Source organism: Pseudomyrmex gracilis, unplaced genomic scaffold (assembly GCF_002006095.1).
Source record: "Pseudomyrmex gracilis isolate BER0280 unplaced genomic scaffold, ASM200609v1 scaffold_318, whole genome shotgun sequence".
Lineage (NCBI taxonomy): Eukaryota > Metazoa > Arthropoda > Insecta > Hymenoptera > Formicidae > Pseudomyrmex > Pseudomyrmex gracilis.
The window spans coordinates 43,246-58,240 of NW_018020902.1; the positions used below are offsets into that span (position 1 = coordinate 43,246).

The following is a 14,995-nucleotide window of genomic DNA, read 5'->3' on the forward strand; positions in this document are numbered from 1 at the left end:
TTTTTTTTTTTTGTGTGGCTGTGTTATTGTTGCTCTGTAATTTAATTATTAAATCGCAGTGATTTTTAATAATTTAATTACTACCGTGTCAATAATTTTCAATAGTTTAGTAATTGTAGTATATGTACTTGATTACTAGTCCAATAATTGAGCCGTGTGATGAATTACTGGAGAATCACTAAGAGACCCTGTAATGAATTACTTGCCGAATGATGGAACTATATGATCCATTTTTCAGACTCAATGATGAATCACTGACTCAGTAATTTGACTGCAGAATAAATTACTAGACAAGTACTGAAGCTCTATAATAAATCAGTGACTCAATGATTTAGCTGTGACAAGAATTACTGACACACTTAGAATAATAAGAGAAATACTTTTGTTTGTTGGTGCAAGTATATTGCATTGCAATATTTTTAATAAAATAATTTAAATAAATAAAATAAAATGTGTAAGATAGCTTGAGAATAAGTAGATAAAAATAATTACGATTTATTAAGAAACAAGTGGTCTCGCAGACTGAGTGAGGGAACTGCAAATATGGAGGTCTCGAATTCGAATCCCACCATCATTTTTAGGATTTTTTCAGGTCTAATTCTTTTCAACAGAATTTATCGGCCGATCGGCGAGATGAATCGAGCCTCCAAAGATTAATTTGAGTGAAATCTCGAATTATTTCCCCTCCCAAAAGGCGATGTGCCATTGGTACTTGTTTTTTTTTTTAGTAAGAAATTCCACTTGGATTCTAGATAGAATCTTTTTTTTTTAGATTTTAAATTGCAAAGCGTTACACTTCCAATTGGAATCGATATAAAATTTCTACGGAGAATCAAATATATTTTGGGAAAATCTAACTGATTTCTGAATAAATCCCAAACAAATTTCTATGCGAGCACTAATAGTAATTTATTCAGTAATTCACTATCAGTAATAAGTCCTCAGTAATTATCAAATAATTCTCAGTAATTTGCCAAATTATCACTGGATCATAGGCTAGTAGTAATTGAGTAATTCATTCAATTTGGGGGGGGGGGGTTTAGTAATTATAAGTAATAAATTTCTATAAGAGATACATTGTAAGACATGTCTAAAATAATGATAAACATTTTTATCTAGAACACTTAAAAGCTTGTATATGCCAAAAATTTATCGGACAATCATTTCGTGGCATTAAAGAACTCGGAGGTGAATTTCGCGCGCTAGTTTATTGTTTGTCTATTGTTACTTGTTTTGCGATTATTTTCAATACTTGTAACTTTTACAAGTTTTACGGAGTCTGAAATCAACCTACGACTTAAATAGTTTACCACTTTTACATAAACTATACTTGAACAACTTCAAACAATGTATTGTTTCTCTGTATTTACAACGCAAACAGGATGATTGTAGCCACGAAATGATTGTCTGACATATTTTCTGCATATACAAGCTTATAAGTGTCCAAGATAAAAATGTTTATCATCATTTCGATGTCTTACAATGTATTCAAACCGAAAACATTCACAAATTGCTATTATGCGATTGTTTGCCTGTAAAACATAGGGTGTTTCCAAATTTATAGAGGGTACTGTAGATCAGAGTTTTTCAACTCGCGCACGACGTGCGGTTTGCGCCATAAGATTTCTATGCAGTCACGTGATGTTGGAAGGCTCTGCTGTAGATTAGGAGCTTCCTCACCGATTTTGATGAGCTTGAAATATATTGTCAAAGTCAACATTCTAAACAACTTTTCTTTACATACATATGACCGCCGCTCGGCTTTAGTTTCAGAAATATTCACAAAACACTTCAGTTAAAGTTATTTTACAATTACACTTCATTTTTCATGGTATTCTTTGTGTCCGTGTTGTAAGCGTGTAGGTAGAGGGAACCCTGCGCTCCTCGCAGAGAGAGATGCTTCGCCCTTCCCCCTGCTCCCCTCTCCAAAAAAACAACGTCATCTTCCGATTAAATGTTGCTTTTGTCGAAAATGTGTACAGTTTTTTTCGAGAGGGGAGCAAGACGAAGCCCGTTCCCCTGCGGGGGGAGGCGCTGCCTCCCCTGCTTACACACTTACAACACAAATATAGTACGTAAATGGTTCTTCTAAATGTTTACAATATTTACTGCTTTTACTGTTATATCATTAGGTGAAAATATATCGCAAGAACGATTTTGATAACCGAATCATTGGTTTTTTTAATATCATGGCTGAAATATTCTCAACTTCCAATAATGATAGCATAATATAGTAAAGTTCAATATGAGAATTAGTTATCTTATTATTTAATACCTAATCCAATTTTTTGTGAATATCTCTAAAACTAAAGTCGAGCGACGGTCATATGTATAAGGAAAAATTGTTCGGAATATTGACCTTGACAACATATTTCAAGCTCATTCAAATCGGTGAGGAAGCCTCTAATCTAAATAATTACTAATGTTATTACATGCTTTCCAACAGTTATTGTGTATGATCCAGGAGTAATATGGTTTTTATCTCCTTCATTAAAGTTTTTGCAGTAAGTTTTGCAAAAAATTTAAACACAGACTGGCTTTTGCTTCTCTCGCGAGGAGCATAGAACTATTTAAGCGAAGAAGAAGGAGAAGAAGAGAAATGCAAACAAAGCTACAAAGCTACAAAGCCTGTTAACGAGACTACTTTCTTTATGTTCTTGTTCGTGTTGTAAGCGTGTAGATAGGATGGGCTTCGCCCCTTTCCCTGCACCCCCTCGAAAAACCACATATACACTCTCGACATGAAGCGACAATTAAACAAAAACCGTTCTTCATTTTTTTTCCCAGGAGGGTGCAGGGGAAGAGACAAAGCCACTCTCCGTGCGAGGGTAAAGCTCCCCCTATCTACACGCTTACAACACAAACAAAATGTACATGATGTTGAAAAATAAAAGATCATTTATGAAACTTCTTTTGTTTATAACTTTAACAAACAACGAGCAACGGCTAAAATCTTTTGATTGCTGTTCAGGGAGGTGTCCTTGACATGTGTCAAGGTCATTGATCTCCGAGGATGCTCCGTTTTTGTAAATATTTACCAGCTATTTTCGCCAGATTTATTTTTTCAGCGACCAAAAATCCATTAAAAAACACTTTCTTTATTCAGATCCCAAAAATGTGTTGAACAGTGTAACAGGTATGCAAAAATAGGTCGTTTTTGAGACCTGAATAAACAAAGTATTTTTCGATGAATTTTTAAACTCTGAAAACGACCGCCAGCGAAATCAGGTTTCCAAGAAAATTGATGCTAAATATGCTAAAATTGGGCCGTTTTAGGCCATATTTATTATTTTTTTGCGATCAAACTAAATTTTGTTTTAAAATTTTATTTACGACACGTTAAAGTATTAGTTTTATCTATATTATGAATTTCTCAAGAGGCACGGCAGTGCCTCGCGCCAAGTTCAAGCGCACGCAGTGCTCACGAACTGTGCAAGACACACTGTGCATCTATATACGCGAAAGTGAGGAATTTTAGGAGTGGGGGATAATTCAATCAGCAATATATATCTTAATACTGAGTGAACTGATCGGCTTCATTCTACTCTCAATCGATTCAGGTAAACAAGCAGAAAAGAAAAGTATTAATGTGTTTTTCTCGTCCAAGTCTTGTTTTCGAAGCTGTTTACACAAAACGTTTTGACCTCTTATTTTTCACCTTTTCTGGCAAGTGGTGGGAAAATTCGTCCGGCCCAGTGGTGGGGAAATGTCCGTTTAAATGTGGTATCCAATAGATGGCAATATACATACGTTTACACGACGCGTGATAAAAAAGAAATCTGTTCTCTTGTATAAGAAAATGTATGAGAAGAAAAAGAAAAAGTGAGAGAGAATGACAAAAAAAGAGAGTAAGAGAAAATAAGAGAGAAACTAGGAGAGAGAATGAGTGAGAATTAAAGAGAGTAGAACAGAACGAGAAAGAGAGAAAGAGAAAACGAGAAAGAGAGAGAAAAAAAGAGCGAGAAAGCGAGAAAGAGAGAGAGAGAAAGAGAGAGAGGGAGAGAGAGAGCGCAACGAGAGTAATTGCAAACATCATTTTGACAAAGATACGCTTGTATTGGACATATTTTAACGCAGTCGAAGTTTTGTGATAATAATTGTGATAACAATTGTGAATAAACAATAAAACGATAAATTTTACTACGCAATACGTAAAAAATGCATTTGAAACGTCCGAGATGTCAGTCGGAAAAACAAGTTCACGCGTAGCAGGGCTGGTTGTGATTTATTCGATTCTACACATTTCAAATTCGTCATATTGTCTAACAATAAGTAATAGTATTTGTTTCTCGGTTCTGCAATTTTATTAAAATTGTAGTTTTGTTTAGCCGCGAGTATAATGTTTGCGAAAATCATGTGAAAAAAAGAAATAGAATGAAAATTATTAAATAGTAAAAGTTGCTACGTAATGTGTAAAATATGCGTATATTGTTAAAAAGTGCGCCAAGTACACGCACAACACGTAATACTTTAAATTAAAATTCTAAACTCAAACTAGTATTTATNAAAAAATGTATTTTATTTTTACTATAAAACATCTCCTTTTTCTACAAAACCTACGTTACAAAAGAAGTGATACGAAAAAGTAGCACCAAGTACACTTGTGTACTTACATATATTTAAAGAAATTATTATAAAAACATTATAAAAAAATAAAAAGTATAAAATTATTATATATGTATCAATAGTTAGACTTTGTCTTTTGTGAAAAGTCGAAATATAAAAAATAATTAAGGCAAAAAAACTTGGCGTGGCTGCACTAAAACTATAGCAGACATGTTTCTGTGCACGTGCGAGCTATTTTCAATTTATTTTATGTCACATATGTAACTATGAAAACTAAACCAATCAGCATTGCACTAAAAGTAAAATTCTTACATTAAGCAAATGCAAACTTGATAAGATTTTCACTTTTCCTCGTCTGGTTTAGAGAGAACAATGCTATTTCTCTGGAAATATTTATATAAAATAAATCTTTTATTTTTACCTTGACGATTAAGTCTATGTGTACATGAAAACAAAAACTTCGTTATAATTGACTTGGAGTATATAATACTTCGTTTAAATATGCTAAAGAATATGAGAATTACAAAATTTATTAATACTCCAACAGTAAAACACAAGTACCTATTATGTATAACAGTAATGCTTCAGAAAAGATAGTGTTTAATAAAACATTACTGATTACTTATCATCAGATTCATGCACACGTTCATGACAAACACATTTTATTCACTAACTGAGGTGCAGCTACGCCAAGTTTTTTTGCCTTAATTATTTTTTATATTTCGACTTTTCATAAAAGGCAAAGTCTAACTATTGATACATATATAATAATTTTATACTTTTTATTTTTTTATAATGTTTTTAATAATTTCTTTAAATATATGTAAGTACACAAGTGTACTTGGTGCTACTTTTTCATATCACTTCTTTTGTAACGTAGGTTTTGTAGAAAAAGGAGATGTTTTATAGTAAAAATAAAATACATTTTTTAATAAATACTAGTTTGAGTTTAGAATTTTAATTTAAAGTATTACGTGTTGTGCGTGTACTTGGCGCACTTTTTTACCTTTTTTTAGAAAGGTAAGTTTATTTATTACGGTACGATTTTCTTCATATATTATATAAATTACTATATTATAAATCAGTAAACATGATGCATTATAGATAATGATTGTTACTATTTATAAATGTATAAAATGTAAGTTTGAATTACAATAGTAAGAAATAAACAATTTCATAGTATATTTAGAATGTTAACATGCGTAACTACGTTTTTGTCTAGTAAAAATATTATCTATATTTAAATTAATAATTTATAATATTTATAATATGTTAATTACAAAAAAAATCGTATCGTAATAAATTTACATTCACAGTATACATAAAAGATAGCATTTAATATGGCGTAAATAAAATTACACAAAAATTTAATTTGATCGCAAAAAATTGTAAATATGGTTAAAAATGCCAAGTTTGCACATTTAACTTCAATATTCTCGGAAACTTAACGTGGTAGACCAATTTCGCCGCCGAGTTTGTTTTTATCAATTAAAAACCTATCAAAAAATATTGTTTGTTTAGGTCCCAAAAAGTGAGTTGAGCGGTGTAATTAATATCTTGTTAATTATTGCGAATTTCGTAAAATAATAAAAATCTTTTTGACTCACAAGGAGAGTGCACAATGTGATACCAATGAAACTCATTGTATCGATAGATCACTAGGCCATTACAGGGTAAACGAATATGACGCACTACTCAAGCATTCGCGAGTAAATTGAAATCAAAATTCTCGAGTACTATATACATAAACATATAAAATAGAGCGTTCAACCAAACGACGCGTAGCAGCAGCGTGTTAGATTTGAAGCGTCGACGTTGCTGGTTCGAGTCTTAATGAGATTTTCTTTTTTCTTCTCTTCTATATACAATTGCTTTTTACAATACACAATGCAATTAATACCCAAAATAAATATAATTAATAGATTATTGATAGATTAATATAGGTTACTGAGTATGTTTATAAACAGTGTTTAATAACAGCGGATAAATCAGTGCTATATACAATAAACAAATGTGAAACGTGTTTTGTAAAGACACATTTCTTTATAACATTTGTTGACCGTTATATTTTTTAAGCAAGTGGAAAATCCTGTCGCTAGATATTCTAAAAGATCCACGTAATTAAACAAATGCAGCGTTTATACAATGTACACAATGTCGTTTGAATTACTGCTTTGATTGTTTTCATGTAACTATTCCGAATCTTGCAAAATGGTATAGGACTTTTTGATTCAGATTTACTCTTTTTATCTGCCTACGAGAGATATTACACCAATTCTGGGACACCCTTTATATATATTATTTCATCTACATCACTTTCATCCTCCAATAAAAGACGTTTTACATTTATTTGTTGTGTATGGCACTGATCCGCTGTTATTGTTGCTTATAAACGCAATTAGTGATCTATTATTTTATCAATTCAATTAATCTATCACACACAATTAATGTATCACTAATCTATTAATTATTATATTTATTTATTTTGGGCATTAATTGCATTGCATTAATTGAATTGTATTGTAAAAAGCAATTGTATTTGGAAGAAAAGAAAAAAAGAAAACCTCATCAAAATTCGAATCAGCAACGTCGACGTTACGAGTCTAGCACGCTACCGCTGCGCTACGCGCTCTATTCGTGTTCATATAGCCTGTTCTACAATAAAGTCGTATGTCGCTGTCGGACGTCAGACGCAAGTGTGTTGCTGACCACTCGACTTACGACAGTTTTCGATGACACGAGTCAACTCGATACGCTTGCGCCCAACGTCCGACAGCGACTTATTGTAGAACGAGCTTATAGCACTCGAGAATTTTTCAATTCACTCGCGAATACATGAATAGTGCGTTTTATCTGTTTACGTTTCTGTATGTAGCATAGTGATCTATCGATACATACCCAGCAAACAATTTCTAACTGCGCAGACCTGGCAACAGAAACTGTGTGCAGAAACGCTACAATACGGAAACATGCTTTGTGTGCTGCCGAAGCTGTTGACACACAGACACAAAAAGCGCAACATGGTCACCAAAACTCACTAAAACCATATCCTACTGAAGACACAGATGGATATGGATTTGGTGTGGCGGTTGGCGACATCTGACAACCAAATTGTTTGCTGGGTAGATATATCAATGAGTTTCATTGAAATCGAGTGGTGTCACATCGTGGACTCCTCTTGTCAGTATAACTAACTTCTACCTGCTCACAAACTAGTATACAGCTATTACACTATATATGTACGTTATATTGCAAAGAGGGAGACCAAAATCAGTGGTTTTTTAGCTCATTTTTGGTCTTGCGATTTTGGAACTGAATTGTGTGCCAAATAATATTTTATGGTAAGACATCAATCACAGAAAATCTTCAAGTTAAGGCTATTATTAATTTAAGAGATATGTACACTCAAAGTAGTCAACATTTATTAAAGCATCACTCCATATGTTTTGAAACACGAATTTTTATGTCTGTCTAATACAATTTCAATATTGTATCTGGGAGTTTTGTTGGCTACTGATAACGAATTTGAAGTCAGATTTCCAAAGTTCACAATGGACGAATTAATGTAACGGACCACATCTACATATATGTTTAATTTCTACAAAAACTATCTAAGTTTTTTTAGTTGCTATTTCTGTATTTGTTCATATCTGTTTGTGCTTCTATTTGTATCTCTCTCTGACTGTTTCTGTCTGTTTTTGCTTCCATCTTTTTGTTTAGTATGATGTCGAAAGTTGTTTTGTAAATCGATCCTCAACAAAAACGTGCTATTTAATTTCCTTAAACAGGCAGGGTGACGCTTTAATAAATTTTTACTACTTTGATTGTACATATTTCTTAAATTAGTAATAGCCTCAACTTAAAAATTTTCTGTGATTGATATTTTATTTTAAGATATCAGTTGACACGTAATTTAGTTCTAAAATTGAGGGACCAAAAATGGGCTATTTTTTTATCTCTCTCTTTATAACAAAAAGTATGAATAAACCTACCGGATTTTGGCCCCAACGATGGAATCTTTTTTATGCATGTTTTCTTATGTCTTTGGATGTACTGAATTTAGAAAAAACAAAATTAAAAAGATGCTCCGATAGGAAAGTATTGAAAATTGTATTTAAAGTAGTCCCGATCTTAGTCTAATCTAAGATCAACGACGTGTAAATAACTAGTGTATGTGTGTGTGCATATGTGCGCGCGCGCGATTTAACGGAATGTCAGAAACTGTGTGTGTGTGTCTCTGTTGTGACACGCACGCACGCACATACGGGACTAGTTATATACATATAGTTGATCTCGGATCAGACTAAGAGCTACCTTAAATGCGATTTTCAATACTTTCCCATCGGAGCATCTTTTTAATTTTGCTTTTTCTGAATTCAGCACATCCAAAAACATAAGAAAACATGCATAAAAAAAGTTCCATCGCTGGGGCCAAAATCCGGTAGGTTTACTCATACTTCTTTATTATTTCTCTATACTATGAAATATGTATGTATATGAAATACGGCACCTTTGATATGTTAAGCGGTGACGTGTCCGAATTCCACTCACTAACTGAACTGACCGAACTGAAACTTTGACTAAGAGATTGACTGTGAGTGAAACTGCGAGACTGACTGATTCCGCTGACTGATTCACCAGAACTTCGACTGCCAGAACGTGTAGACAATTGATGTTGCGATTGATTAAAGCAAGTCTTATCTCGAGACTGCGCTCTATGCAAGTTTGGCGATTCTGTTTACAATGATGAAATAAAATTAGTTTGCAAGAATCATACACAAAATATGTTTAATATTTATATTATATTATACTAAATGTGCTTGCCGAGTACAGTTTTCGAAGTATTCTTGGAAAGATTCAAAATAGTGGGTTTTTGTTTAGTGCCAAACGAACTTTTCAGACGACTTGATTTTTGTACTTGATCGCCTCTATCTAAATGCATTTCAAACGCAGCTCTCATTCCTTCTTGTTCGAAAGGTGATGTCGGTATAGGTGGTGGTTGATACTGCGCGACATTTTTTAGGCGATTCGTACCATCATAATTTGAGTTTTTCTTGTCTGAATGTTTATCAGAAGAATTAAAATCATAACGATACGTGAAATTAAAACTTCCTTTTCGATTAATCGATATATTATTATTCTTTGTGTGCTGTGTTTCTGATAATACTTGATTTACAAAATTATTACTAGATCCAGAATAGCCTGTAAAATTATTAAAAAATATGTCAAATAACTCTCTTGACAAATAATGAATAATAATCACTACTAAAGTTAATCCTTCAGTGCCAGATATGGATCTCTCAGATCAATTCCAAAGTTTTAAACCGGCGTCTCTATTAGGTGTTAGTTTAGCGCGAAACCTGAAAGACATAAAAAAAAATTTAGGGCCTTAAACAATGGCAGACGTCGTTGACAGTGTCATTCACTTATCCAGCAAACACTTGAGTTGTGGGATGTCGCGATTTTGTCGCCAACTGCCAGCGACATTTGTAAATTAAATCCATGTCTATTTGTGTCCTCTTTAGAATATGGTTTGGTGACCATGTTTGACAAACATGCAAGATGTCAAAATGAAACCAAAATCATAACAGATCTGCCACTAGAAAAGCAAAGTCAAAGTGACGCATTAAATCCCGAACAGGTTTGGTCATCGTCTGGTGGGACCGTTTTTCATAAACAGATACTGTTACGGTTTTGCGGACTGTTTGGTCACTGTTTAGTATTGCTAAAAGCAGAGCTGCTTGTTATTGACCATCTATTTGTTGTCAATTTCACTGATATATATAGAATTGTGTTGGCCGCAATACTCTCATGTATATTGCAAACAGAGTTGTTGCGTCTTTTGTCTCTGTGTGCTAACAGCTTTGGCAGCATCAATGTATGTTTCCGTATTGTAGCGTTTCTGCAAACAGTTTCTAACCTTCTGCCAAGGTCTGCGCAGTCAGAAATTGTTTGCTGGGTTAATAGCTTTGCGAAGTTTGAATTTTGAAATGCAAAAAGATTTGAGAAACCCAGGTCTGGACAGAACGTTGGCATTTCGAAAAGTAAAATTTTTTTTCAGTTTGAGCATTTCTAATGTGTTAAATAAGTGCTGTTCTTTTATAATTTTATCAAAATATATGTACATTTATAGCGATTTATTAGGTCATTGCGCGCAGAAACGTTTCCACCGTTTCTTTGAAACTACTAGAGATTAAAATTTTTTTTTTATCAACGCAGAATCGTTTAAACTTTCTATTTAAAGAAATGTCCAAATATTGATTCATTCCTCAAATATTGCATGTCAAAGTTGAGCGCAAAAAAAATGTATTTTTCAAAAAACAACTTTAAAAAGACCCATTGCGAGAATAGGTTAGTTTTTAATTTTGCAATTTTTAGAAGACACTTTTTCTTATCCTTAAAAATACAAACAATTCCCTACAAAACGACGGTGGAATTTTGTAAAAATCTTAATTACAAAACAAATTATAAATGTTTACACAAAAAGCCTTTTTTCAAAAAAATTGGCAGATTGTTTTTTAAACGTTTATATCTTTGAAACAACTGAAGATTTTTTCAATCTGTTTCGTTTTAATCGACGCAGAATCGTTCAAACTTTCGATTCAATAAAACAAAATTGAAAACGTATTGATTTTTTACGGATATATTCGATTTTAAAGTTGCGTAGATTTCGCAGATCCGGACAACTCGTAGATCATTTTTTTAGATCTGGCACTGAAGGGTTAATACACTAAAAAGTTATGATTTTATATTATTTAAAACAATAATAATACCCTCAGGTTCAGTAAGTTGTTTTGCTACTGGCTTGAAATCCTCCAAAGTGAAATCTCTTGATGGACGATAATTAGATATCTGACAGCTGTCGTGATCGAGAGATATATGCATATTGTGTTTATAATCTAATATGTTGCTATTATGACTTGGAGAATCTTGTTGATTATGATTTATTGCATATCTTGGATAAATCGATTTATCATACTTTTTGTGTTGAGTATTAGCAAATTCCTGTGCTTTTCTCATCTGACAATTGGAGGAATCCGATATTTTTTTCTTATTATCTTCCGAGTGTCTTTTGATCATTTTACATTTGTAAAATTTATCACTTACACTATTCTCTTTGCTTTCAAATGGTACAGTAACAAAATTATCTGATTCACTGATTTGATGAGTATGCATGCATGCATTTATATCTCTCGAGTAGATGCTATTGCACAATAGTTCATCACTTTTATATATATCGCTTCTCGAAAATGTATCGCGTAAATGTTTTATTTGCTCGTTATACATTGTATCATCATTTAGATTTCTGTGTTGTACGTGCGCATGATCGCTAAAATCGGTAAATAACATATGCGATGAAGGTGTAGACGTGGTTATTGTACTTTGTCGCTGATTTTCATCTTGTTGTGACAGTATAAATTCTTCTATAGTGATATAATTCTCTGGTCCTCTATTACAATTACCGACAGATCTACATGTGACAAAGAATGTTACAAATATTACTCGTCAAATAAATAGTTTTAAAATATCATCGAGATTACATATAGGCAAATCCACCGTTAATACAGATTTAACTTTTATGATCTCTCTCTCCCTCTCCCTCTCCTTCTCCCTCCCCCCTCTCTCTCTCTCCCTCCCTCTTCCTCTCTCTCTCTCTCTCTCTCTCTCTCTCTCTCTCTCNCCTCTCTCTCTCTCTCTCTCTCTCTCTCTCTCTCTCTCTCCCCCCTCTTTTTCTTCCCCGTTCTAGCGCGCAGAAACCAACACGCGCAACGCATGTTGTATTTAAATTAAGAATCTTAGTCAAACAGTCCTAATGAATCTAACTCAAACTGTTTTTCATTATTATTTTGTATTTATACAAAAAAAATTAAGCCAGTTTTTATTTTATATACTAAAAATTCTTTTTGTATAAAACCTGGTTTACAAAATATTATATAGTACAAAACATTCTTTTTCTAAAAATCTGTTTCACACAAAAGAAGTGATATCAAAAAGTGTGTTCGCGTCGCATGCGTCAACATGCTCCTATCCGCTCCAACGCGCTTTTTTTCAATGAAACTTTAATAAAACTTTAAAACTTTTTTAATAAACTTATTCAATAAAAAAAAACTACCGATTTTGAACTACCGATTTTGCTGTTAGAGCGCGTTGGAGCGAGTAGAAGCATGTTGGGGCATGACGCGGACAAATCTAAGAGACATGATAGTAATTCGCGCCAAGTTCACGCGCAACCAAGTCGAGCTCAAACGGAACAAGGAACCCTTGCTATACGCGAAATTTACGTGATTGAGAAGTGGGAAGATCTTCACGGAGCCAGAGATGCCAGTTTGCGGACGCTAGCAGCATGCTCAGCAAGTAGAGAGGATACACAGACGAAACGCACACAGCCATGTACGTGTGCGCTCAGTGCTTCGGCGAGTGGCTGCTTGTTTGTGTGCGTATCCCCTCCACTTGCTGCTGCATGTTGCTAGCGTCTGCAAACTGGCATCTCTGCACGGAGCAATATTTCAATAACGACAGAACCGATCAATTTTATTTTAGTTTCAATGGCTTCAGACAAAAACATTTTTTAAAAAGTATTGTCGCGTTATTTTTGTTTGTGCTTCTGATTTGGAGATATGCGACGATAAAGTTTCGAAATGAAAAATTTACGTTTCAGAAACGTCGTCGTTGTCATCGTCGTCGTGCGACCAAATTGTGTGCATGTTCGTATGCCTGCTTAACAGATGACATACATATATGAGCGCGTTAAAAAAAAAAAAAAAAAAAGAAAGACAGAAAGTGTGAGTTAGAAAAAGAAAGAAAAAATCCAGAGGCACAGTAGTTGTTTCGCGTTATTCGCGCCGGCAACACCTCCGATAGTATACCGATCACTCCGACAATATTCCTCGCGGCGTAGTGGTTTCGCGCCGGTAACACCTTCGATATAACTTTTTTAAAAAAAAACTTTGAAACGTGGCATGCAGTAAATACAAACTATATACTTTAAATTTATAAAGTAGAAAATTAATTTAGAAAACGGGTTTGCAAAAAAATCAGACTCCGGCAATATCTCCGACAGTACCGATCGTTCCGACAAAGTTTCTCGCGACGTGTTGTTTCGCGACACGGTGCATAGTGGAATAAAGATCGCATTTTTTCTCGGGGGATATAACTTTTGTAAACTGTTGTGAAACTTGATGATGTACTTTTTAAACTATAACGTATATACTAAAAAATGTGTGATATCTCAAAAAATTTACCTTTTCAAAAAAAGGTAAGAACAGGCGCAAAAGGTAAATAAGGTAAGTACACTCACAACACGTGTTGTATTTAAATTAAGAATCTTAGTCAAACTGTTCTAATGAATCTAACTTAAACTTTTTCATTATTATTTTTTATTTATACAAAAAAAATTAAGTCAGTTTTTATTTTATACAAAAAATTATTTCTCTATAAAAGCTGGTTTACAAAATTTATATACTACAAAACATTTTTTCTCTAAAAACCTGTTTTACAAAAGAAGTGATATCAAAAAGTAGCACCAAGTAAATGTTTGTACGTTATTATATTGAAAAACAATATACAATAGAAAACAATAAAGAATAGAAATACAATTTACAATAACATACTTGTGTCGATAGTAAGACTACATTTTAACTTTTTTTCCGTTATTATATTGTTACACGGCGGTCACCGCGTATGTGTCGCGGGAGCCGCGTGAACGGCACGCGCTCGGCGCGACTGTTTGTTGCCGGGCGACTCGCGAGTTTGTTGAAAAAGAATCGCAACGGAAAGCTGTCACGTCGCGCCTCGACGATTCGTCCTGATACAATTTGTATTTTCATATTGTTTGTATTCTGAGTGTTAATAAAGTGCTTTGAGAGAGAGACCGCGCTTCTTCGTTCGCCGCGAACGTGCTCGTGAATTTCAGTGGCCGGCGATAGTGCCGTCTCGCCTCCGCGGGCGTAACAATATACTAAAAATATTCTTTCTCTAAAAACTTATTTTACAAAAGAAGTGATATCAAAAAGTAGCACATAAACTTTTGTATGTTATTATATTTTTGAAAAACAATATACAATAACATAATTATGTCCATAGTAAGATTACGCCTTAACTTTTTTTCCATGATTATTAACTAATTCTAAGTACTTACCCAGATAGCCAAGTCTGTCAAAAGCAGATCATGCAAGTGTCTGCTATCACCTGTTGTCAACAAAAAGGTTACAAATCTGATACAGAAGTTGTTATTATTGATTAAGTCTACAAATTGGTGCCAAAAATCGAGCAGATCTTGCTCAAAAAATCTGACAGCAGATTGGCTGCAGAAACCGAGCAAGATCTGCTAACATGATTGTCGGCAGAAACCGAACAAAATCTGCGCACGCACACTCTAACGGCAGATTGGCAACAGAAACCGAGCAGAATCTGCAGCTTTTGGCGATTC

The 14,995-nt window shown here is 33.7% G+C and overlaps 1 protein-coding gene across 2 annotated transcripts in view; it reads right to left on the reverse strand.

Annotated features, from left to right (window-relative positions):
* LOC109860036 overlaps positions 1–14,995 on the reverse strand; it is a 48,135-nt gene that overhangs the window by 20,368 nt on the left and 12,772 nt on the right. For both annotated transcript variants that reach the window (XM_020438875.1, XM_020438876.1), the window contains exons 9-11: positions 11,340–12,037; positions 9,391–9,768; positions 9,077–9,300 (exon numbers count right to left, since the gene is read on the reverse strand). In XM_020438875.1, the coding sequence (XP_020294464.1) occupies positions 9,077–9,300; positions 9,391–9,768; positions 11,340–12,037 (1,300 nt within the window). The remainder of the gene's footprint in view (positions 1–9,076; positions 9,301–9,390; positions 9,769–11,339; positions 12,038–14,995) is intronic.